We start from the raw sequence: 26333 nt of genomic DNA, 5'->3' as shown, positions 1-26333 counted from the left end.
GAGCCACCCAGGCGCCCCTAAGTTTCCATTTTCTTAATTTCACTTCTGCTAAAAGATAATGATAACACTGGAGTTCTAATTTGCTGTCAGCTCCACTATCAGAAAAAAAGCAAGAAGGAAATTCTTCTCCGCAAAGGAAGACTTCACTCTCTTGGAATCCAAAATTGAGAAGTGTTCGATGCACACTGGGCTTTTATTCATCCCTTAGAAGCAAAACTGTATTTCAGCAAAAATAATCAATTAGAATTTTGCTCATTAATTATCAAATATTTATTTCTGAATTATAATACCAAACCCACAGGAGCAAAAACACACACATGGCCCAGAAAAATGGTGTGGTCTCTTTCGGAGAAGAGAAATGTCTTTGCCACCAGGGCAAGGAATCTGTTATTCTGTGTAGCTTTCAGAAGAGAGGTCACACGTTTTCTTATTGATTTTCCTTCCTATTTGGTAGCAAAATAATGTGAGAAGAGGCAGTGAACATTTCTGGCGACGAGCCCAGATGTTAAAAAATATGTGCCAGGACATTTCTGAATCCCATCTTTTTCCCAGAGATTTCATGGCAGATGAGCCTTGGTGCCCTACATCATCAGGGACACAACCACACGGGCACACTCTAGGAGGGACTTTTCTGACAACCCATGACTAACGAATCCACCAGTTGGGTTCCAGATATGTGCTTGGAATCTCCTAGTAGTCCTTTCCCACAGCTGAGGTGGCTCCAGCCAGTGGTTCCTGGCAATCTGCCACCAAGGCACAAGCAAGGAAAGGGGTCATTCCATGCCAGTGAAGGTTAGCAGAGTAGAGAAGGGATTTTAAAGAACGGCAGTCTGGTTAACTTGATCCCAAACCATTTTGAATATCCCTGCGTCCTCAGGCAACATCAGAAATACCGAGAAGCTGAGCTATGACAAGCAACGCCAGTACGAGATCCTGGTGACGGCCTACGACTGTGGACAGAAGCCCGCCGCTCAGGACACGCTGGTGCAGGTGGACGTGAAGCCAGTTTGCAAGCCTGGCTGGCAAGGTGAGCCATCTCTTGTTGATGCTGTTGAGCGGGGGCAGCTTGGCCTGGTGTAGAGAAGGTGCTAGACCTATCCTGAAAGCCAACACAACCTGTAACTAGAGGAATTTCTTACATGCGGTCACTCTGCTGCAAGAAATAAAGTAGCTTGTTTATTCTTACAACTCCTGAGTGATCTATTATCCTCATTTTACAGTTGAGAATGTCCAAGGCAACTTGTCTCATATCGTGTGCCCTGTTTGTCCAGCTCACCCTTTCTAAAATCTCATGACACTTTTGAATCGATAGTAATTATACCACCGTGTTCGGGAGAAAGTGCCAGCAAGCCTATTCGCTTTATCTAAGGGAATGAGTTGAGCCAGTGTGTGTCAAGTTTGAATCATCATTCAGTACCTGGGGAAGGTTGTCATGTTCTTTGGGCTAGCACAGAAGGTAGGTACACAAGCACAGGTTGGAGTCCCAGAATCTAGCCTCTAGATTAAGGAGTTTCTCAAGTGTTGGCTCCGGGAATGGAGAAACAATGGCCTTAGATGAAGGTGGGTTTTTGCCCCGGTTTAGCTGTTTGGGTATGCAAAGACGGAGCAAAGGTTCAGGTTACCCTTAGATGACAGAGGTTTATCACTGACCTCAGGGGAAGTAAGGAACGCAAGGCCATGTGCATAGATGGATCTCGCCGAGAATTGGATGGCTTATAGAATAACAATGCCTCTAGTGGTGGCACCAGTATTCCAGTGGCCGGGCAGGGATGCTGGACGTATCTCTGGGCCACCATTTTGGTTGGTCACTGGCTTCTGTTTCTGCTTCCTGTGCTGTTGCTGCTACAGGTACCACTCACTCATAACTTTGGGTACTTCTTGGAGTCCTGCTTTGTGGCTTTTGTCTACTGTTTTCTCCACGTGTCTGTAAGCTTCAGAGCCCCTATTATATTCTACCTGTTTCTCTCCCTCTTTCTCTTCCTGTCCGTATATTTCATTCTTAAATTCCACTTGAGAGGATGTCATTAGCTATGGTAATCATCCGTATTTCTATCGGACAGACTGATGCCACGATACCATAGAGGTCACTGGTCAGACTTTGAACGGGCGCCTATTAGTCAAGCATTCATTCTCATGGTACACAGCAAGGACCCCTGAGGACCCATCTGGGGTCACTCCCCTCAGAAGGCAGCTCTCAAAAGGCTCCTCCCCTGTACAACTTTATCTGCTTTACTCTTTCAACTAGAAAAATGGGAGGCGGTAATTAAACCCACCTCTGGAGAGAGCCAGAGTCGTTTGCCTTTGAACAAAGTAGAGAAGATGAAATGCCAATAGAGGAGTCACGGGTAAGACAGATGCGACAGAAGGAACAAAGTAGATCCACCTATTTTGGATCAAGCAAAAGACAGAGAAAAAGGAACAAGCCAGAGTGGGAAACTATGTGTCACCAACCTCCGGGAGCCTGGGCTCTGGTTGGTATAATTCACTAAACCCTAAGGGACCCGAGGGCAGGATTCTGTCTCTCTTGTTCACCACTGAATTTCTCAGACTTAGCACATATCTGACCCCAATGATAGGTGCTCAAGAAACAGCCATCGAATGAATGAATGAATGAATGAATGAATGAATGAATGAAAAGCTATTTGAGTAAAGAAGAACTCAGCTTGTTTTATTTTAACTTATAAGGACTAACCCAGTGAAAGTCTAGCTTTTGAAAAGAAAGCCTGGAAAGAATATAAAAGCTTTCTAAGCAGGGAACATGCTCATAATGGGATTTTCAGTGGGGAGAGGAAAACACAAAGCGGTATCTGGAAAAAGATCCCAATGTTTTGTGTCTTTGACAAATGAGACACCTACAGATTTGGGATTACATTTTTGTACCTATATTTAAATGCCATTTCCTAAAAGCGTTTGTACTTGCTTCAGTGTTAAACGTATGCACAGAAAATCATGTTAATAATGTTGGGCTCCGTGTGTGCAGAATGTGTGGGACGCCTATCCTGCTAGTGCCCAATGCTATTTGTAGCCAGACTGTGAGCTCCTGGAGGCAGAGGTCACGCCCATTCGCTGTGTCTCCGGTGCTCAGCGCGGGGCCGGGCACAAGGCAGGTGGTTGGCCAGTGCTGCACGGATGAATGGATGGTGCACGGAAATGGACCTTTCTGTGGAATAAAGGAAACAGGGACACAGCGACTCCCTGCATCCCTTCACTGTGTCCGGCAAAGCCATTTAAGCATGTGTAACCTCAGACTCAACTACCTTACGGTGGCTTCTCTGCCCACGTTAGCCAGCCTTTGGTGGCAGAAGCTGACACTGGATTCTGCACCGTGTCCCTCCTCCCTCCAGCTTAGCTCCGGTAGAAGCCACTAGGTCTCTCTCCCCAGCCGTCATCCCAGTAGGTTCTCAGATCATAGCAGGTCACCCAGCTTCTCCGACGTGTGTTAGCAGTGCTCAGACTTCTTTCTGGCTACTCCCATCCCAGCCCCCAGACCTGGAGAGCAATCTTCTCTCCTTCCGGAAGGCTGGTCCACTTTATTCCTCCACTTGGGCAGCCCTCACCTCCAGCTGACCCACCATGGGGCCGATCCTCTCTTCTACGCCAGGTCAGGGCTGCTGCTTTGTAGCTGGATAGCCCTTTCTCCAGTGAAGAGTATACCTACCACCACTGGCCCCTAGTGGTGGGACCAGTCTACTCCCCTCTCCCAGCTTTGCAGAGCAAACTGGAGTAATCCAATGTTTACGGGTTTTCTTTTTTTAACCACGGGGTAAGCAGGCTGCCCCTCACTTGAGGGGTTGTCAGGTCCCTAGGGGAAAGGGCTGGCTCTTCTTAAAGTGGGTGTGGGGTGAAGCCGGCCCTGTATAGAATGGGAGAGGAGCACAGAGAGAGGAGGCCTTTCAGGGCGCCAGTGAATAGTGTAAGGAAGCCAGTCTGGCTTGCATAGGTGGTTGGGACTGTGGGGAGGTGGGAAGCAAGATGGGAGAGGTCAGGGGTAGGGTATGGCTGGCAGTCAAGAGTTTGAATGCCGGGGTCAGGAGCTGCAATGAACCCAAGCCCCTCAGACCTAGCTGTGAGTGAGAGGTCTGCGGGTATGTGCCAGAGGTGATTGCCCGGGAGAACTGAGGCTCTTCCCTGAGCTGATTTCCCACAAACAACAAGAGTCACCAAGCAAACACAGTTTGGCAGTTCAAATTCTTGTACCTGTTTTTAGTCATTTCCCTCCAGGCAGGAGCGGGCTGCAGCACAGTGAAAGCAATCCATCATGCTCAGGAACCTCCTGTCTCCCAGGAGCACTCCCAGTCAGCACCATCAGCTTCTCCCAGAAGCTTTCCTGAAGGAGTAAGGGACCCTGCTCACAGCTGGAGCCTTCCCTTCCTTCCCAGGCCAATGAGGGACTGCTCCCAGACTCCCGCGGTGCCCCAGGACATGGCCCCAGTTTTCCATCACAACAACCCCTTCCAGGAGTGTGGGGCTGCAGCTTTCCCAGCATGCTGCTGGCCCTACCCAGCTGTGCACAAGGACATCACAGACCCTGACTCTTCTGCCACCTGCCTTATACACCTTGACCAAGACATTGTCTGCTCGGGCTATGGTTTTCCGTTCTCCATCTTTTTTCTATGGCTGCGTCTTGTCTTCCCAGAAACAATATGAGTTCTATCCTCTCTGCTGGGATTCTGAGATTCTCTTCTGAGATTCTGAATAGGGAGTAGGGGTCAGCTCACTCTATAGGGGTAGGTGGAACTTTACCCAAGGGAATGCCACTCCCTTTCTCAGCTGCCCAGAGAAGAGGTTGGTCCTCCAAGGACCAACTAGACCTGTGCGAGTGGAATAGAGAACAAAATCTCCATGTTTTGTCCCGAGCTTGGAGACCTCATGTATCCCTATAGTAGCCCTTACTCATGGAGGTAGAAGATTCTATTAGGAAGCAGGAAAAAAGGTGCCCCTGCAGTAGCCTACAGAAGCCTAAAGGCTGGCTTGTGCCCTGCCTCTCATGCCAGACTTTTGCAGTCTTCTTGGTGTCAAGCCGTTACACGTGCCCGAGCCTGGGCCCATGTGGGCACTGAGGACTTTGGGAAGAATCCACATCTGTTCATGGATCAGAGCGGACAGAGGATATAGTGCCCTCAGAGGCCATCGGGATGATAGTGGCAATGGACCCAGTGGGAGCTGCTCCTGTGGACCCCTCCTTCCAGGGGCCACAGAATGTGTCCTAGAGGATCATTTGTAATTTGGTTGCTGATTTGGGTTTTGTTTGTTTGTTTAGTTGTTACGTTATGTGGAGAAACACACCCCCTCTTTATGCCTTCTTTCGTTGTTCTTTATAATCTCTTAGCCCATCTCTTTCTATGTTGCAAGATGAAAACATTGTCTTCATAGCACTTACTGAGTGTATTTTTCCTTTTATTATCGCAAGTGAGATTTTGTGTCTGTTACCTGCTCCTGCCAGTAGAGAAGCAGAGTTCAGTATTTCAAGTCCCTTTATGCAAAACAGTTGCCCTCTGGAGAGAGTCACGGCAGACTTCCCTGGTGGCCCTTCCCCATTTCTTGCCCAGACGTGCAGCCATTCTGGATTGTTCGTGTGCCAGACCAAGTTTCCAGACTCCAGCCCCCGCAGGACCCCCTCTCTCCTTGCCCCCGTCATCGCTGAGCACAAGCCCACAGTGGTCAGACACCCCTCGCCCCGCACCAGTTCAACCAGCACTGTCAGTTCCTAGACCTCCTCTCACGGGCCCAATTCTTGGTCCCTTCACCTTCACAGTAAGCTGCCCTATTTCATATGGAGAGAAAAAAAAAGATGCAGCCACATAACAAGCCACTTTTTCTCTGTTCTTTGGGCTTGACTATTTCCCTAGGTACATCAGATGGTCTCAGTGTTTCTGCCATTCCACAAATCAGGCCTTGGTCAGGAAGAAAGGTGGTATCTGATAGAGTAGGGCTTCTGGCACCCGCATGCGCACAGGAGCACCTGGGAGCCGGGGTACATCGCAGATCCTGACTTCTTCAGTCTGGGGCGCTTCTGGATGTAGCTGGTCCACGGCCTTCACATTGAACAAGAAAGAAGGTCGCACAGAAAAGATTTATGAACACACAGAGTGCCTCTAGGACTTCCATGTTGGAAGGACCGCAGCACGAAAGCTGCTGGTTGAGATGAATTATCCCTTAGTTATTTGCATTGTGAGAGTTGATACACACACTACTCAGGGGGAGACATTGCCGAGTGAATTCATTCACCCTTTACTGAGGCCCGCTGTGTGCTGAAGGCCAGGGATACAGAGACAGACACGACGTACCAGGACCCGTAGTGCAGAAGGAGATGAGGGCAAAGAAGGTACTGAGGACAAAAGGTCTGGTGGAGGTGGCTTTGGGGACACAGAAGAGAGACACTTAACCTTGCAGGGGTCCTGGGGAGATGTGCCTGGGCCAAATCTTGAAGGATAATAGTTTCGGCATAGAGAAGAGTGTTCCACACTAGGGAGCAGAGGTCAGGAAGGTGGGAAGGAGCATGGTGTGGCTGGGGCATGGGGGGAGGAGGTTGGATGGGCCTATGAGGACCAGGTCACGAAGGCAGGGCCTCCTGTGTTACCTCAAAAGCACTGGGGAGCCTAGAGGCTTTCATGACCCTGTGTGGCGAGGGGGATTTGGGGGGAAAGAAGGACTTCTTGGCCAACCACATAGATGCAGAGACTGGTCAGGAACCAGCTGAAAAGGATGGTTTGTCCTGAGAACACTTTTAAATGGATCATTTCTGGAAAAGTACCTAAAATCATGTATTTCTTCAAAAGCCAATCCAAAGTACTGGACAGCAAAGGAAGTTAGATTTGCAGTCAAAGCCCACGAGAGCCCACAGGCAAGGGGATGAGGTTGGCAGCCAAGCACGTCTGAGGTTGACTGCTGCTAAGTCTTGTCAAGTATATGTCCCTGTCCCCCTGCAGCCATCCATTTGCCCATCACCCTGCCAAGGAGAAAAAACTCCAGGCCCCAGGGGTCAGCTGGCTTCACCCTGCCCCTTCCAAAATCAGATCAATTATTGGTCAAGCACACAGAAGAGCTGGCTTAGGTTTTACTACATGAAAGGCATTGATTTCAAATCTTAGGGTGATAAGCCCAGACGGCACCCACATTTGCTTAGAGACAGGCAAGGCTCAGAAGGTGAAACTGTGTCCATCTGACGCTTGCATGATCGTGCTTCCCTTAATGCAGGCTGATGTACAAAGGCATTGCCAGAATGGCAGAAGAAAGGTTGGCTCCTTGCCCTCAGTCCTGGCCTTCATGGTACTGCCAGTGTGTCCAGTATGCCACCATTCGGGTACCAACTTTTTTGTTCTAAAGGATAACTCCCAGCTTAAAATGTAAATGCCTCTTGGAAGAATCGCTATGAACCCAGTGGTCAGCAAAGTATAGCCCGCAAGCCAAATCTAGTTGACCACCTGTCCTTGTACTACTGTGAGTCAGAAAATGGTTTGTGCACCCTAAATCATTGGAAAAAATCAAAGAAGAATCATACTTTGGGCCACATGAAATTCACATTTTAGTACCTATAAATAAAGCTTTATTGTCATCCTGCCATGCTCGTCCATTTCATATCATCTCATGGCTGCTGTTGCACTCTAACAGCAGAGCTGAGCAGTGTCAACAGAGACCAGATGGTCCTCCAAGCCTAAATGTTTACTTTCTGGCCCTTTACAGAGAATACTTGGTGACACCTGCATGGAGCTATTATCTTCCATTGACACCTTAGTGAGAAGTAATTTATTGGAGCGCCTTGGACAGCCTAGAAAGAATGGAACACCAAATAGACACATTAAGACAGAAGAAAAGGAACATGGAAGTCCAAAAAGTCCTCTGTGTTGCTGCAGAGAGGACAGGAACAACCCTGTGAGATATGCAATTCTAGCCCACTTTACAGATAAGGAAAACTTAGGGTTAAGAACTTTTGAGTGACTTTGCTCAATATCTCACAGCTGATAAATGGCATAGATAGAATTCAAAGTTATAACTGCCTATCTCAAAGAATTACTGAAGTGGCAGGAGAAGAAGGCTAGAACAAGGAGGTTGGGAGTTTCCAAAGGGGCACGTTACTAGCTCTAAGAGGGCATCTCAGGAGATTGTTCAGAAGAGAAGCCACCTGAGTACCCTCAGGCAACACATTTCACCTCTCCATCACCTTATCTACAAAAAGGCGATGAGACTTAGCTCGAAAGGGTAGCTCCAGTTCAATGAAGCACTGTACATGTGGCACCTAAGGGGTCCCCTGCCATTCATTGTGGCCTCTCCTTGCCCTGCCCAACGCATCCATCTTTCCTGGATTGATGCTGGTCTGGTGCACCATTGCCTTAAATGACAGCTCATGTGAAAATAAACCCACACTTGCAGACTGTCCATCTCTCAGATACTTTTTGCCTGAACCTGAAGTTGCTTCTGGTGATCACATGGGCCAGAGAAACACGATGTGAGCCTGAGACATAAGTGAAACTTCAAACCCAAAGATGGCAGACCCAAGCACAGCAACTCACCCCAGAGTAGGGAAGGCTACCTTCCCCTGTAAGAGAACCGAACATGAAAATTACCCACCTTCCACCCTTCCATTCACCAGTACCTGGCTTTATTTGACGTTCATCCCCAGGGGCTCTGCTCTTTCATCCCATAGGTGTTCTCCACCTTCAGGCTTCTCCTATCCTCTTGACTTTCCCCTTTGTCATATCATCTCCTCTCCCTGTGTCCCTGTTCTCTACAGTCACCCCCTTCCCCTTATTCCTTAGATATCCATCCTCCGGACCCTCCCCGAGGCTGAGGAAGGTGATGGGGTCTGGGGGTGCGGGACTCAGGAACAAACTAGTGACGACAGAGCTGAGTGAGAGTGAAAAGGGCTCAGGCCAACCCTTAGCCCTGTCGTGATTGGCCATAGCCTTTGCGGAAGCCACTGCCCTGTCTGAGCCTGGGTTTCCTCAGCTGTTAATGGAGAATCATAACCCTTGGCCTAATCATCTGGCAGGATTGTAAGGAGGCCCAAAGAGGTCCTATGTTTGGAAGTGCTTTATAAAACTTAGATTGCCATGCAAATAATGTTATGACTAAAATTGGTAAAATAGGTACCATCATATACATGGATACATGTGCCTGTGTGCGCACACACATACACACACACACACACACACACACACACACACACACACAGAAATTTATAGAATTGAGTAAGGCTGTGTGTCTTGAGCTTTGCAGTCTTGATTTTATAGATTGGACCAAAGGGAGACAGTGGGGTGGGGTGTGTGGAAAAAGCACAGTCTGGGGGGCTGGGCACACAGGCCTCAGTCCCTCCTCAGCTCTAACCCACGCCACATCCTCAGGAAAGTCACTCCTGCCTGGTTCAGCTTGCCTACATAGAAACGGATAATAATGCCTTCTCCTGAGGGCCAGAAGCAAGCCTGCCTGTGGAACACCGTGCTCTTAACCACACACACGGGGGCTCAATGAACAGCAGCTCTTTTAGTTCCCTTTATACTGTTTTTTTTTTTTTTAAGTTACAATGGAGCATTTTCTTCCCAAATAATTGGAAAAGCCATCACTGAAGCCCAATTCCACTGACTCCGGCAGAGTGACCCCGGGGCAGCTGCACCTTGGGTCCGCTCAGATCTTCCAGGAGAGCATCCGAGCTCCTGGCAGAGGGCCTCCAGGGGCACTCCTCCATGAATAACGACCTGTTTTGACATCACTGACACAGCCGATCATTATGGTGCAACAAATGGCTTCTGTACACGATGCTGATTTACCTACTCGGTGGCGTCTTAATGTGCTTAAAGACCTGCTGGGGAAGCTCGTCTGCTTGAGCCTGTTTCTACCTGGCTCCCCTGTGCCTCCATGTGAACATGAGTGGAATGGGCTTGGGAAGTTTCTGGGTCTAATTGTCTCAGGCCTGGCGGGGAGGGGGTGCAGGCGGACCGCATTTGTCCCAAACAGAGCTCAATCGGCGTAACGGTCACCAGTGAGTAAGCATTTAATCTTTGCCAAACCCTGTCTAACAGGGATGCGTGTATTGTCCCATTTACTCCTCAGCATATACCCCGAAAGCTGTTTTTTCCCCTTTTGGCAGATGAGAACATTGAGGTTAAGACGCTGGCCTTAACTAGTTATATCCAGGACCTACATCAATCTCAGTCCCATCTGTCTGTAGACACAGATCTCCTGTCTCTTCATCTATAATGTGTCTCCAAGCAAAGGAGAATGCTGACCACCTTTTGAGACCATTGAAGGCTATTTTGAGAAAAATTTTGTAGTTAGAATCCTTCCCTCGTGTTGTGAGAAAAATGTGTGATTGGACATCGGGGCAGCCTTGAGCGAGGACCGTGGCTTGTGGAATGGTGTGGGGGAGGTATCACTCTTGCCACACGAGCCCATCTCTGGGACCTGCCTGCATCCAGAGTAGTGAGGCCACTTCTCAGCCTTCTTAGATGACTCCTTGGGGACCGGACTACCAAGGATATGGGGCTTACCCAAGGACACACAGATGCTGAGAGGGAGAACAGTGGATGGTATTGGGTTTTCTGACTTAGAACCCATATACTCTACCCCATCTCTTTGTAGACATGGGTCTGCCCTGGAACCACAGGCGATCAGCCTCTACGACTGATAGTTCTTTTAAGTTTTTGCAGCCTGCTAGAATTGCTCCCTGCAGGGAGTCAGCAGAGGGCGGGGCTTCAGAGGGATGGCTGTGAAGCCAGAAAGAGCAGAGTTCAAATGCAGGTTCTACCATGCCCTCAGCTCAGGGCCATTAGGGGAGCCACGTAACCTCTCTGAACCTTCAGATGTGGCGTCTGCAAAATGAGGCTCTTGTACATGTCTCAGAGGGTTGTTGTCACGAGGTAGACCTGTGGCCGGCCACAGGAATGGGTCCACGGTACCAGTGAGGAGGATGAAGGAAGAGAAGAAAGAGAAGCTACTATAGAGGGTTTAGGAGTCGGGCCAGCCTCTTGGCATCATTTTCTGACCACGTGACCTTCGGCAGGTCTTTTCACAACTTAGCCTCAGCTCTCTCATCAGTGAAATGCCCCTCCTATGACTCCCTTCCCCACATGGATGCCAGGCGGACTGGGCTTTGTGAGAAGCCCAGCACAAAGACCATTGAATGGTGGTTTTCTTCCAGCTCCCTGCATCCCTGAGTGGGAGGACAGACCTAGCCAGCCCGGGCACCAGTGTCACCACCTGCGTGCCAGCCAGACACTTGGGTTCTAGTGATAAATGTGAACTATGGCAAGCTGCCTACCTCTCCTTGCCACACTTGTCCTCACCTCTAAAGTGGGCAGGAACAGTGTCGTCTTCTCCCCTCATCCACTTCACATGGTACTTGGGAGATAGAGTGACCACATGTAGTTATGAGTCTTCCCTGGTCTGCCAGGGGGGCCCTGGAGTCACATTGTTGAGCATATCATGTCCCTTCAGATGTCATTACAGGGTTTGGGAGCGTTGACCCTCTATAACCATGCAGAGGGCCAGCCATGGTCCTGGCACAACAGAGAAGCTCTCAAAACTCCCACTCCACTCACGGAACTCCACTCAGGGTCAACTCTGTGCCAGGCGGATGGTGAGCCCCTAGGGACCGTGAGCTGGAGCAGTGGGGTGAGGGCAAGCAGGTGGACAGGTCAGGAAGAGATCATTCCCATACAGGGAAGTCAGAGCAGTCGCCAGGGGACCCAGGGGCTAGGAAAGCAGAGAGCAGGGGTGCCCAACCCTTTAGAAAGGCTTCCCAGGGAAGGTGACAAGAGGCTGAGACCTGAGGTGTCAGTGCAGTTCTGCAGGTGCCCTGAGGGTGTGGGGAAAGAGGCAGTAGTGGAACGGGCAGGGAGGAGTATCCCCAGGACAGCTTGGTGCTTACAAGCTGCACTTACTTTAGGCCTTATGCACTGTCGTGCATCATAAAGCCTCACCACCCCCGCCGCAGCTGCATAATATTCCTTCACAGAAGGTCAGACGTGCTTGTCTGTGTCCTTGCAGTTAGGGTGCGGTGTGATTGACTTTAGCTTGGCTCCATTTTCCTTTTTTGTGCACCAGTAAAGCTCTCTATGCAAAAGTCTTTGCATTTTGAATCGCTTTCTCAGGAGTATGTCACCTGGGCCCAAGTACATGGGAATTCCCTGGCCTGAGATATGTTTTGCCAAGCACCAGTCCAATCATTTGTGATGGCCTGTGCGGCCCCGCAGTAGCATGAGTGACAGCCCTCCCCACCTTCACGCACACGCACTCCCGGGCTTCCAGTGTGTGTGACCAACTCTGCAGATGTGTACTGTATTTTCTGAAGAGACGATAATTCGGTTCCAATTTTAGAATGCCGTTCGGTGAAATGGAAAGTCCTCCAGGGCTGTAATATCACCCAGAGTCACAGTCTTTTTATTTAAAAAATAAAAAAAGTTTTGCGACCGTGTACAAGTGATCTGTAGATTCAGGAGATCTATATCGCCGGAGCAGGAAAAGTATACAGAGGACATCTTTACAAAAAGGCTGAAAATGTGTGCGTGAACAAAACTATAATCCTGCACTGCAGAAGCTTTTCAAAGCCATAAAACTAAAGATTCTTGAAGAATAGCTACTCCATCTTGCACCAATAATACATTGGTCCCAAGATAAGAAAATTGCCTGGAAAATGCTCATGTTTATTGGACATAAGAGAGAAGAGTTTCTATAAATCCAAGAGAAAGTACCCTGGTTGGTTGAGTTAATGATTTCCCCCTTGGGAGAATTATCCTTCAGAAAAGCTGCTCTTAAATTGCTTGGTTTCCACACCTTTCTAGCATCAATTCTGCCCTCTGTGTTTCTGTTTGGGAGTTGAGAGGCATGTGAGTTGAGAATCTTTGGAGACGAAGGAGTTGGGGAGAAAGTAGCAGCCAAGCTTTGGGTGGGAGTCCTGGTTGCTGAACACCACAGGGTTCTCTTCAATGGCAGCACCCGCTGCTCCCCAACACCCCCAGGGAGCTTGCAGCCAGGGCGAAGGGGGACCACACAGCTTTAAAGAGGTGGTGACCAATACTAGCAAGCTCAGAGGCCTTTTGGGGAACGGAGGCACTGGCACTGGCATCAGAGAGCCACACAGAAGAGAGTGGGTCCCCTCACAACACGTGGCTGGCCAGGGGCTAGCTGCACTGGGGCGCAGTGTCCAGGGGCTTGCGCCAGGCATGGGAGCAGAGGAGAGCCCAAAGGCTGTGTGCAGATCCGGGGTCCCTGGAGAAGCGGCACACACAGAGTGGATCCGAGCCTCTTCAGTTCACAGAGGCTGGAGCAAGCAGGAGAATCCACAAGGAATGCATCAAGGAGAAAGCCTGACCAAAGCAGGACGGCCAACGGAATTCCCTGAGCCCCAGAAAGACAGGTGCCTTTCACGAAACATCCTCGCCAGTCCATTTCCCAAATATTCAGTGAGAGGCTACCGTGGTCCAGGAAGTGTACCAGGTACTGGAGATTTTAAAACTAAACAGATATAGACCCTGCTCTCGCGGAACTTCTGATGGGGTAGCGGGGGATAGAGAGTTGCAGACAAAAAACAATTACAGAAATAAATGACTAGTTTATTCTCCTGGTCAAAGCCACTTGCATGGCTAAGTCCCAGATCACTGGGAGGAGGGCATGGTCAGGTATAATCATCCAATGCACACAACCAGAAGTGGCTTTCTCCCCACTGAGAGCCCTGGGTCCCACATTCGTGGTTCTTCTGGGACTAGAACCTGTGCTTTGCCCTGCAGAAGGTAGAGAAAGAAAAGACAGCTTGTTGTCCTACCCTGCTGGGTCAGTTTCCAGGCAGTAGACAGGTCTCCCTTTGGGCGTCCTGCGTGGGGGGCAGAAATCCTTTCTCAGCCCCTTGCTGGCTGTTGGGGCATGAATGCAGTGGGAGGAGGAACAGGAGTTCATTGCCCATATTGTTCGGGCTAGAGGCTTCCAAGTCTGTCTGCGCAACCCAGTCACTTAGGGGGATGGTTAAAATGACAGATTCCAGACCCTTGTCCTCAAAACCTTCCACTGGAATCTCCTAAGGTGGGACCCAGGAATTAGTGTCTTCAGAAGTTGTTTCTGGTGATTCTTCTGAGGCTAGCCCTGATCATGCGCCTGTCTACAGACGATAATTTGGGGAACACAGTGTGAATCCCACATAGATGATGTGCATTGCAAACTCTGTGAATTGGGGAGGAGAGAATGTGGTCCAGCCTGGGGCAATCATGGAGGACTTCCTGGAAGAGGAACTGGCTGTATTGCAGTCAGGCAGCAGTGACCAGTGTAGATTAGAAAGACAAAGAGAGTGAGATAGGAAATTGTCATAGTGATTGGTCCCGGTGAGAAGACATGATGGCCTTAAACTAGAGTGGAGAGACCTTGATCTTGATAGCCATCTAAAATTCAGAAGCAGGAAGCCTTAATGGCCCTTTGCATGTGGAGGGTAAAATGTTACAATGCTCTGAAGTACTTCCTTCTAGATATAGAGCCTTTGGAAGTAAGTTTTAGGAAACTGCTAAAATAGGGTATAATCTAGAAGCATGCTTCTTAAATCATCTGTGGTGAAGAACCAGGGTTTTTTTTTTTTTTTTCTCCAATCACTTGTGGACCAGAACTTTATAAAAATATAATAGAAACAAATTTCTGGGGAAATGAAATAAACAGCGAAGACATTCAAACTCTAAACCCAAATTTTATTTTTATTAGATTCAACAAACATAAACTTCCTCTGCCAAATTGCTAGAAACGTTTCTAAATGCTTACTGTTGATTTCTCTACTGACCTCATGACAGATATAACAAGCATTTCAGGGACCATACCAGTCTGCAGACCACAGTAGCATTGTTCTGGCAACATGGCCTTGCCCTCACCCTCCACAAAATCTAAAATGGTTTGGATCATCTTTCCAATTTAGTCTGCTCAGCAAGCCTCCCTCCATGGTCCTTGCCTAATGGCGTGGTTTCTCCTGGTTGACACTGACAGGCTGGGAAGAGGGTATGATAGAAGCTGCTGGCTGCAGCCAGAAGCTGTTGGGCAGAAAGCTGTCTACAGTTTGCCAGGTGTTCCCAGAGTAAGGCCTGAAAGTGTTTATGTACATGACTCTGAAATCACCCTGGTGGAGATGTGAGGGTTTTCTCAGGCCAACGGGTCACAGTGTGAATTTGAGACAAAATTAAAACCCCTCTGCCATCAGGAAACCAGAGAGAACTTCATAGGCAGGACACAATTTGAGGACAAATTTCTATTTCATTTGGCATTTATCGTGATGTCGCAGGGGTGAGGGAGGTATTAAAAGGGTTGAAAATACATGAAGTTTTCCAGAGCTGGAGCCATATGTCAATGCACTTTCATCATTATATATACTTGCCCTCAGACCCTCACATTCAGGCTGGGGTGTGTGCCTGCACACATATGGACACACACATACACACAGCAGCCACGTCTCGAATTTTTCCACTTTAATGCCTGGCAGTCTGTCATTTGGGGGCTGGCTGGGGGCTGGGTGGATGATAGACAGGCAAGGTGTGCAGTCTTACATGGTGAGCAACAAGGGTTCCCTGAATCCATATGATTGCCTTCCTCACCTCTGACAGCGAAATCGGAGTGTGTGTGCGTGTGTGTGTGTGTGTGTGTGTGTGTGTTGGTTTCCATATACCTAATCACTCATTACTGAGCACCTGTTATGGGCCAGGCACTGCAGTGATGTATAGGTTATGCTCCAGAGCAGAAATGGACCAGAAACAAATAAGTAAATAATTCTCCAGAGGGGAGGACAGGCAGGGATTATGTGGAAGCGGGGTGCTGGTCATCAAGGTGAGGCAGAGAAGGCCTTACAAAGTCATGAGTGAGTTGAGGCCTGGAGGCAGAGGAGGACCAGCCACAGGAAGGGCAGGAATTGAACACCCAGGCAGAGGCAAAGCCTTGAGGCTTAACCGGGGATATGGGTGGGCACAGTGGTGTTTTTCCCCTCCCGTGTTCTCTTTTATAGTTAATTAAGATATCTCTTTTTAGTAAGAATTAAAAGGTAATAAAATGATCTGACTTTGTGAAAGTAAAATATAGTAAATGGAAAGGGGTCAGTAATAAAGGAAGAGAGAGGATTCCTTATATTCGTAATTGAATTCAGAGAGTTTGTGTTTTTGTTTCTTTGTAAATTGTGCCTGTGTAATTGTTTTTAATTGGAGAAGAGAAAGCCACGTAATTTAATGCCTGTTAAATTGTGTAGGGGCCTGTTCTATGTCGGGCACAGGGCTAAGTGGTTTGCATTTATTTTTTTAAAAAAAATTTTTTTAACGTTTATTTATTTTTGAGACAGAGAGAGAGACAGAGCATGAATGGGGGAGGGGCAGAGAGAGAGGGAGACACAGAATCAGAAGCAGGCTCCAGGCTCTGGGCCATCAGCCCAGAGCCCGACGCGGGGCTCGAACTCACGGACCACGAGATTGTGACCTGAGCTGAAGTCGGACGCTTAACCGACTGAGCCACCCAGGCGCCCCAGTGGTTTGCCTTTATTATCTGACACAAACCCTATCAAGAGCTCTGCATTAGGTGAGCATATAACCAGTGTCTGTCTGCTCAGGCAGAGAGGGAGATGACCGGCCCACCGTATGTGGTACCAAGTGGGAGACCCAGGATTCACACTTAGGTCTGACCCCAAGGCCCGGGTTCCTCCTTTTAGGGTGGATAACAACAATCCCCATTCTGCAGATGAAGAAACTGAGGCTCTGAAAGGTTAAGGAACATGCCCAAGGCTATTTAGCTGAAAGGCAGGACAAGTTATATAATTTGTGGGTCCCAGATGAAAATAAAAATGGAGGGCCTCTTGTGTGAAAATTATTTAGAATTTCAAGACAGGGACAGCAGAGCATTAAAGCAAGTACAAGGCGGGGTGCCTGGGTAGCTCATTCGGTTAAGTGTCCAACTCTTGGTTTTGGCTCAGGTCATGGTCTCACAGTTCATGAGTTCAAGCCCCACATTGGGCTTCGGGCTGGCAGTGCTAAGCCTGTTTGGGATTCACTCTCCCCCTCTCTCTGTGTCCCTCCCCTGCTCACTCTCTGTTCCTCTTTCTAAATAAATAAATAAACCTAAAAGAAATAAAAAATAAAGCAAGCACAAGGCCCTTCTCAGCACGAAGCTAGTCATAGAGCCAGGATTGGATGTCCCGCCTCACTGATTCCTCACCTCCTCCTGTCTCCTTCCAGCTGAATGTCCCTCCCCATAGTTACAGACCTATAGCAGCAGTTCAGGAAATGTAACAAGAAAAAGAATTCAGAAAAGCAAGGAATTCTTTCTGGGGTTTGGCTTTGGAGTCAGGTGGGCCTGGCACAAGTCCCGAGTCTCCCACCTGTATTGTCTCACTTAATCTTCACGACATCCCCAGGAGATGTGGTTGTAATCTCCCCTCATTTTACTTGAGGAAATTGAGGCAGAGTATCTGGCCCAGCGTGCAATAGCTGGTTAACAGAGGAGGGTGTCACACTCTGTTGTCTAAATGTCATCACGGCCCTACCCAAAGCCAGGCGAGGGCACAGAAGAACTCACCCCCAGGAGCCACGTGGGGAGAGGGGAGAGAAGGTGAGTCTCAGAAGTCAGCTTTTGTTACCATTTTACAAAGGCCTTGGAAGAATCTTTATTTTTTTTTTCATTTTTTAACTTTTATTTTCATTTTTTCCCATTTTTTTATACATATAATTTATTGTCAAATTGGTTTCCATACAACACCCAGTGCTCATCCCAACAGGTGCCCTCCTCAGTGCCCATCACCCACTTTCCCCTCTCCCCTACCCCCAACAACCCTCAGTTTGTTCTCAGTATTACCTACTCTACAGAAGATTCCTACCGGCTCAGCACTCAGTGGGCCCCAAAGTTCTGGCCCGTGTGACACTACGCCCCCTGGAGGACACCCCATGACTCACACAGGTCTGACCCTTTCTGAGTCATGGCTAGGCTGCTGAGCTGTAGATTGGGGTGGTGGGTACCATCTAAATAGCCTCCTTCCATCTAAATAGCCTCCTTTGGCCTTGAGAAGCCCCAAGGCCATGGTGGAAACATCCTGGGATTCTATTCTGCTTTCCGGCATTCCCCCTCCTTCTGCAGTTCTGCATTAACCATGCCTTTATTGTCTATATTCTGATGTTTTGATAACTGGGGCCCTGCTGACCCTGGAGGGACTCCCCATCAGGGCTAGCCAATTCCTAGAGATAGGAAACAACTTACCCTTTTGCTTTTCAAATGCAGACCAACCAATCCAGAACCCATACTCCCCCAATCACCCTCTTTATTGGGCTCTCATACCCTGTGCCACCATCTATCACCATCCATCTGCCCTAACCACCCCAGGGCCAGTAGCAGACAACAAGGGACAGCCCCTGTATACCAGAAGCTGCTGAAATTACACAAACTAGCATTTTGGGCAGTCTTTTTTTTTTTTAATTTTTTTTATTTTTGAGAGAGAGAGACAGAGCATGAGTGGGGGAGGAGCAGAGAGAGAGAGGGAGACACAGAATCACAAGCAGGCTCCAGGCTCTGAGCTGTCAGCACAGAGCCCGACACAGGGCTCGAACTCACGAACCATGAGATCATGACCTGAGCAGAAGTCGGACGCTTAACCCACTGAGCCACCCACTTTATAAGACTGCATTTTTGGCAGTCTTAAACCTGGTTACCATGCTTTGCCCGTTCCTTCCCTTGGAAACCACAATAAAGGCCCATGCCCACAGTTTTCCCCCTCCTCTGCCTCCCGACTGACCGCATTGCTTCTCCCCATGCCCTCAGTGACTTGGCATAGCCCCACTCCTTGGGATCTGTGAGTGTAATAAACGATCTGTTCAATGGAACAGCATCCTGATCTGTTTGCCTTACCTTACTTAAGTAAATAAACCCTATATTAAAACAAATGCCCAGGTCACTTCCTCCAGGGAGGCTCCATTGATCTCTCTACTACTCAGCGTAATTTACTTCTTCTCTGTTCCCTCGGGCCTGCTCTTTGTTCCTCTGTCTGCCTAGAATCTGGCTGCTATCTGTGGCTCCTGCCTTCGCTGTGATCCATCCAGTTAGGGGCTATGAGTCCTACTTCTCAGCCTCCCATGTCTAGGGCTCTGCCTGGCACACAGTAGGTGCTCAGTAAAGACCTGGCAACTGAAAAAATGGTAAGAATGATACAAGAATGATAGTAGTAGTAATAACAGTAGCTCTCTGTGCCTGCTGCTTTTCATACCTTTCCCCCAATTCCACAAAGCAACTTTCCCGGGGGTTATCTTCATTCTACAGATGCAAAATGAGACTCAGAGAGGTTCAGTGATTTATTCAAGTCTACACAGCCAAGAAGTGGCAGAGCCAGGGTTCAAACCTGAGTCTGTCCAGCTGCAGGGTTAACAATCTTGAGTTTAATTAAATTGAATCTAATTGAATTGAAGTTAATTCCTCATTGTGTGACCCTGTCGGAGGGTGGCCCTCTGCATGGATTAAGAGGTGGCAATCAGGAGTGTTCTAATGCTCTGAAAATGAACACCAGACATAATCCAGCTGCCAAATGACTTTTTCAAAGCAGAATCTGGATACTTTATGTCCTTACTAAACACCCATTTAAGGCTCTTCACTAGCTTTAAGGTGAAACCCAAACCGCTTACCCTCATCATCTGACCTCTACTTACTTTGCCAGCCCCTCTCTACTTCCTAACCCACCCCCAATTCAGATGCACTGGGTGGTCCTGGGGATAAAGGTGCTTGCTGCTGAGCAAAAGTACCTCCCTAGCTTCTCCCAGTAGGAAAGGAAGTCCCTCGGTGCCCAACTCAAAGTTACCCATCTCCTGGAGAAAGTCCTCAAGGACACCAGATGGCCAACGCCTGCAGAGGGTGTGAGAATGTAAGCTGCCTGAACAATCCTGTGCAGGGGGCCACCCCTTCCTGCCCTCCCACGCTCCAGCACCCCCACATCCAGCCACTCACCTTGCATGAATCCAGCAATTTTCTAGAAAACCTGATGCTTCTTCAGCTGAGGCCAGAAAGAGCTGCAGGCCCACGAGCACACAGTTAAGGAGAGAAGTGTGTTTTGACAGACCTGTGTCTTTCCTTTTCATCCTTCGGTGTCACTTCTGAGCCCAGAAGGGGAACAATTCTGAATGTCTTGGATTACAAGAACCCCCAACGCCTGTACTGTCCAGAAGTCTCAGATTTGCTTTTTTCCACCTCTAGGCATCTAATATGAGAGTCCCAAGTGGTTAATCTTCTCCTGATAAGAAACATGTGTTCCCCAAATTTAGCAGGAATTATAATAAAATCATTATGTTTCTAAATCCTTAATCCAGGAGGAAGGAGTTTAATTCCTAAAGGCATTCTATTGTTAGCTTTTCCAGGAACACTTATGAGGTAATTGAGCCTGATTTATCAAAACAAGAGGTAGTCTGCTTCCTTTCTCTTCACTTAAGAAAAAAATTGAACCACAGTTCATAAACCAGTCTCCAGGTCCTTTACAAACTGGAAAGACTTTATTTCCAAGCAGGACAGCTCAGAGAAGTGTGGGAAGCTTGTAAAGCAGGGTGTGACGCTTTCCTATTGTGAGTCTTCAACTCACAATTTAAGTAAGGCTAAGGGCTTCCACTGTGTTGGGCCCTTAGCCTTCAATGCTCATAACAAGCCCATGAGGAGTAACTAACTTGAATCTGCAGGTGAGGCAGTGGAGACTCAGGAGTCTGAGTATATATATAATATGTATGTATTGTATATATAATATTATATATTATATTATATGTATATATAATATATATAATATGTATGTATTATAGATAATATATAATATATGTATTATAGATAATATATAATATATATTATATATAATATATATATAATATGTATTATATATAATATATAAAATATATATGTATATATAATATATACAATATACATTATATAGATCTGTCTATATCTGTATATCTATATCTATGTCTATATCTTTATCTATCTATCAGTATAAATCAAACATTCAAAAATGAATCTGTAAAAATTACACTTGCTCTCCATCCTGGCAAATCCTCAGAATCATGGCTGAGCTGCTGCGAAAGAGCTGCATGGCCTTGGGCAAGTCATACCAGCTGTCAACCATGGCTTTCTCATCTGCACAATTAAGTTACTAATCACTGGGCTGTTGGGAGAACCAAACAAAAAGAATAGATGTAGAAGTGCTTAGCACCTTGTAGGTGCTTAATAATTGTACGTCCTTTTAGTTCCTGCAATAAGTGCTATTGAATAAATGATAATTTAACAATAATGTATCTATTGAACATAACCCTTGTGTTTGGTGCTAAAACGAGTCTGCATTTAGTCCCTCCCAAATCCTGGGTAGTAGGCACCACTTTCACATAAGAGGAAGCTGAGGCTCAGAGAAGGTAAACATTTTGCGGGAAGGAGTAAGGGTGGGGTTTGAACTCAGGCACACTGAATTTAGAGGTCATAGTCTTAACCATCTTGCTATCCGACCTCCAGGAAATGAGGATGAATAGACATTTCATGTGACAGAGGCTGAATTTGATGATTTGCCTTTTGCTCTCTCATTCCCCATCCCAAATTCCTTCTTGGAAAATGAAAGATGTTTGTGCGAGCTGCCCACTCTTTCAAGGACACTACGCTCAGAAAGCTTCATCGATTTCTTTTATTATATGGTTGCAAATTTGCCTGCTCCTCGTAAACCCTCAAAAGCAAGCCTCATGAGGTCACCAAAGCAGCTGCAGATGTGATGTTCCCAACTGTCTTTTGTACCTGATTTCTTCCCAAAGAGGAAATTTCACCCCTGCCAGGGGATGGGGAGAGGAATGAACCCTCTACTCGGCCTGTGCCTCCACTCACCTTCCCTTCAATATTTATTTGCTTCTTTATTTTCATTCCTTCTAAAAAGGACCTGAGGTAGAATGTCTCATCAAAGATAACCACCAAAATATCTAGATAGCTGCAGCGCCCCCAGAGTAAAGGGAATCAATACCATGGATGGCTTGGGCTTCTCCAATGAAGAGACTTCCAGAAGGAGGCAATGTGGGAGGAGCTTCTACCAGCAGAAGTAGCAGAACCTCAAAAACTGGTCCCTGAGGCTCACACCAAGGCCTGCTACACAAAACCATTTTCTCCATCTTTCTAGCTGCATCTCTAAAGAAAGGGAGGATCCAGGGAAAGAGGGGTGAGGCAGGGAAGGGAAAAAGGCCTCCTCCTCCTTGATGCCATTTCTTGTTATCAGGAGGGAGACTGTTCCATCATCAGTTCTGGCCCACCTTCCTGCCTGAGAACAAAACGAAAACAAACAAACAAAAATGAACATGTTATGGGCTGCTGTCAGGCTAGGTGGTTCTGTAGGACTGAGGTCGGGGCCAACCAGGGGCAGTACCGGCGACAGGGCAGATAGGCCACAAGTTCTTTCTGTGGCTCAAGAAAGGCTGCCACGGCAGCAGTCACAGCTAGGTATCTGTGGCTCCCCAGGTCCACCCTGCGCTGTGACCTCGATGTAGCGTCATCAAAAATAAACATAGCAATCCCTGCCTTTAAGGAGCATCCAGGTGCTGGGGGAGGCAAGCACACAACTGAATCCTACAGGATTCATTCACACTTTCTACCCACATCGAGTGAGCATCTACTCTGTGCCAGGCACCGGGCATGGAGCGTGAGGGGGACTCGGAGGAACCATGAAGCTTGGAGTCTAATGCTGTGTCGAAGGCTGAGGGTGTTGTGGAGCACAGAGGAGTGTATCTACCCAGACTAGAGAAAGTCAGAAAGGTTGCATGGAGTTAACAAAGCAGAAAGGGATAGAAAGGGAGCTCTCTATAGAAAAAACAGCATGATCAACTGCACAGAGGCATGAAACATTGTACCTAAGACTCAAGGCTTGTCAGGTGTGGACTGCTTCTGACAGCTCTATGACCTTCAGATGCATCTGACAGGACTTCCTGTCCTCCAGTGGCTCATCTTAATTGAACTTGGGGCCTCTGGAGCATGGCTCAGAGCAGCTCCATGATCTCATCCTCCAGGAGGTGATGGGCTAGGCCAGACACAGTTCCTGGGGGCTCTGAGGAAAAGCATGCAATCAGGTACATTCTGTTTCGCATGAAGTCCCTATCCAAATATCCTCCTGGGGTAAGTTCCTGGTGACCAGCCTCACAACCCTGTGTGCAGTCTCTGCTCACGGCACACTCTGAGAAAATCAGACCTAAACTCAGATTCCATGGTTATCCAGAATGGAATGCAGGGGACACCTGTCCCCTTGGACTGAACATCTCCTTCCTTTCCTGCATGCCATGCACACTTGAAGCCCTCAGTCCTCCCTCCAAGTCCACACTTGAGATCCGTGCAATGATTGTGTCCTATTTTATTGATGAGGTGCCTGAGGCTTGGAGACCTTCATTAACCTGCCCAAGAACTTCCTGACCAGGCAGAGTCAAACCAAGATCACTGGGGCATCTGCTTCCGACCTGCTTGTCTGAGTCTTCCCACATACGTTCATCCTTGACATTCAGACCTCAGCTCAAACCAGAATTCTCTCCATCTAAAGAGTCTCTCTCTGTCACGACTTTTCCTTTTATAACACTCACCCTCTCAGATAGAATAGCACAGCCCTCCCCCCAACCCTCACCCCTCACCCCAGCTCCACAAGGCAGGGACCTTTCCTGACTCCTTCACTGCTGCATCCCTGATGCTCGAAACAGAGCCTAGGACATGGAAACCCTGAACAAACGCGTGCTCAGTGAACAAAGGCATCTGGCCCCTCCCCTGGAATTGCTAAAGATGGCAGCCAGTGGCCCACTGGGCACTTGTGAGAACACTGACCCATTCAGGCCAGGCTTTCTCAGTTTCTCACAGGTGAGCGCAGGCAATGTCATAGCTTTTTATTTCTGCTTCAGCAAAAGGATACCTTCTAGCAAGGTTCTGTGTGACAAACATTTGCGATTCATAAACTAATAGTATCCATAGGTCACATTCCTTGATTCTACCCACACGTCTGGCTTAGGGTCGAACAGACCTCTCAGACATGTGTCCTCACAGAGCGTGGTGTGCCTGCCGTCGTCAGCAAGAACTGTTGCCGGTCAGTGTGAGCGTTGCCTGGAATCTGCTCTGACTTTCAATTGCTGCTTTTGCTGTTCCGGTCAATTCATGTGTACACTCTCTCTTGGTGTTTATTTTCGTTGATTGCTCTATTTCGTGTGGTGCCATTTTGATCGTGGTTTTGTTCCCCTCCAACACTTGATCACCTCCAAATTATTTTTCCTCTAAAAAGAAGTCGTAAGACCATCAGCCCTCCTTAAGTGAGCCACGGTCCTGAATGCTTGGGAAAGAATCCTCGCTCCCCACCTCATGACCCCAAGTAATCCTGAACTACTGTGCTCTCATATTTTGTGACAAGACATACGCGTTCCTAAAAAGCACCCCGCTAGACAAAATGGGGAACAGGGAGCGAGGGGCATAACACTCAAAAATGTCATTGGTGACAGATAAAAAGGGCACAAAGAAAAAAATATTAGCACAGTTTTACACACGTTAAAGGGTTCAGAAATATATAAGTACTACAATAAGCACGGCACTTCCCCTTGAAAAGACCTGGTGTTTGTATGTAAAGAGGACGGGGGAGGGTGGCAGTTGGGGCAGTCCTGTGGCGGGGCGGACGCAGGGCTCTCTGGATGGGATGGAAATTTGCAACTGCCGGTGCAGGTGGATGTGGCTTATAACGCATAGTGGGCTGCGGCACCGAGAGGTGCTGGAGGTGTGTCCACGGGCGTGTTTTGTGCATTCCTACCTGGCTCGGCTCAGCTGGCTGCCGTTTTCTGCATTCGCCTAGTGTTTCTCCAGTAGGAGATTTTGCCTAGGCAAACGTGAAATTCCCATTATCCTCAAGTCATTCCCTAAGATGTCAATTGCATTGGAACAAATTCACATTTTCAAAGACACGTGTTCCATCAGAACTGGCCGTACCTGATTGCCTTTAATGTTTTCCTCGTTTATTCAGACTGGACCAAGAGGATTGAGTATCAGCCTGGCTCGGGGAGCGTGCCGCTTTTCCCCAGCATCCACCTGGAGACGTGCGACGGGGCCGTGTCCTCCATCCAGATCACCACGGAGCTACAGACCAATTACATCGGCAAGGGCTGCGACCGGGAGACCTACTCTGAGAGATCCCTTCAGAAATTGTGTGGTGGGTAAAAATGATATACAAAGCATATCTTATATTATGAAAGAATTAGCCCCTGCCAACCGCATTGGCATATGTACCTCCTGGATGATTAAGTTTACTTACTATGATTAGGGGTTCAGATGGCACAGGTCTGGGCACCGGGCACACCTGACCAGGTCCCACCATTTACCAACCGTGTGGCTGTGAGCAAGGCATGGGACAAAGCCTCCTCTCTTCATCAGCAATTAATGACACAATGCACTTGAGACAACCTACCGTGGAGCCTGAGGAAACACGGGCTCTGTCCCACTGTGTTGATTTGAAAGAGGCACCTGATCAGGGGCCAGGGTGAAGGGTGGTGTCTTATCACTCGGGGAGCGGTCGGTTTCCTCTCCCAAGGGACCACCACATAATTTGCAGAGCCCAGGCTAAGTGAGAATGTGGGACTCTTGTTCAGAAACTCATAAGAATTTTAAGGCTGCAACAGCAAAGCATTAAACCAAGCCAGGGACCCAGGCCAAGCATGGGACCTATGTGACAGCTTAGGTGGCATACCAGTAAAGCCATCCTGGCCGCCCACGCCAGAGAAGAAGAGCTGGCGTGGGGGTGGAGGTGGCCCAGGTGAAGGTGTCCCGGTGTGACAGAAAGGACCCACTGCCTCTGTGAGGTGAAGCCACAGGAAAGGAGCTGCCAAGAGCAAGGAAGCGAGACTGATGAAGGTGCTGCACAAGGAAACCACTTTACCGAGCAGCGACTTTGTGCACCTGCTAGGCTCTTCACATGCATCGCTTGATTTAATTCTCTCATCTTCAGTGCGAGGAGGGTGTTATTCATCCAGTTCTAAAGATGGGAAAGTTGAGGCCCAGAGAGGACAAATGGCTTGCCCACGATCCCAGTTAGACGGTGACAGAGACAGAATTTGGAGGTAGTTCTACCTGAATGAAGGCTGTTTAGCTCAATATCTGAGGAGACAGGCCAGGCCTCGGGAGCTAGAATGTAAATCTCTTCAGTCAGCCTGTGGAGTGCTCAGTACAGTGGGAATGGTCCCATGTGCTTGGTAAACCAGACCGTTGATGTGTTGATGGGCCTTGGGGTGAGGTGGGCGACATATATTTCGTTTGTCTCGTGTTCTCACCAAGAATATTCAGGAACTCCCATTTGATTCCCCAGCTGTGCTGCGGGGAGCTTAGAAAAGAGCTTGCTCTTAGACTAGACCTGTATTTGG

General features: G+C 48.1%; 1 protein-coding gene across 3 annotated transcripts in view; it reads left to right on the top strand.

Moving 5' to 3' along the window:
- CLSTN2 (calsyntenin 2) overlaps nucleotides 1–26333 on the top strand; it is a 615839-nt gene that overhangs the window by 479554 nt on the left and 109952 nt on the right. For all 3 annotated transcript variants that reach the window (XM_045503479.1, XM_045503480.1, XM_045503481.1), the window contains 2 exons: nucleotides 878–1027; nucleotides 24944–25129. In XM_045503479.1, coding sequence (XP_045359435.1) covers nucleotides 878–1027; nucleotides 24944–25129 — 336 coding nt within the window. The remainder of the gene's footprint in view (nucleotides 1–877; nucleotides 1028–24943; nucleotides 25130–26333) is intronic.

This window comes from Leopardus geoffroyi, chromosome C2 (genome assembly GCF_018350155.1).
Source record: "Leopardus geoffroyi isolate Oge1 chromosome C2, O.geoffroyi_Oge1_pat1.0, whole genome shotgun sequence".
Taxonomy (NCBI): Eukaryota; Metazoa; Chordata; class Mammalia; order Carnivora; family Felidae; genus Leopardus; species Leopardus geoffroyi.
The sequence above is the reverse complement of the archived record's forward strand: the minus strand, read 5'-3'. Positions and strand labels throughout refer to the sequence as shown.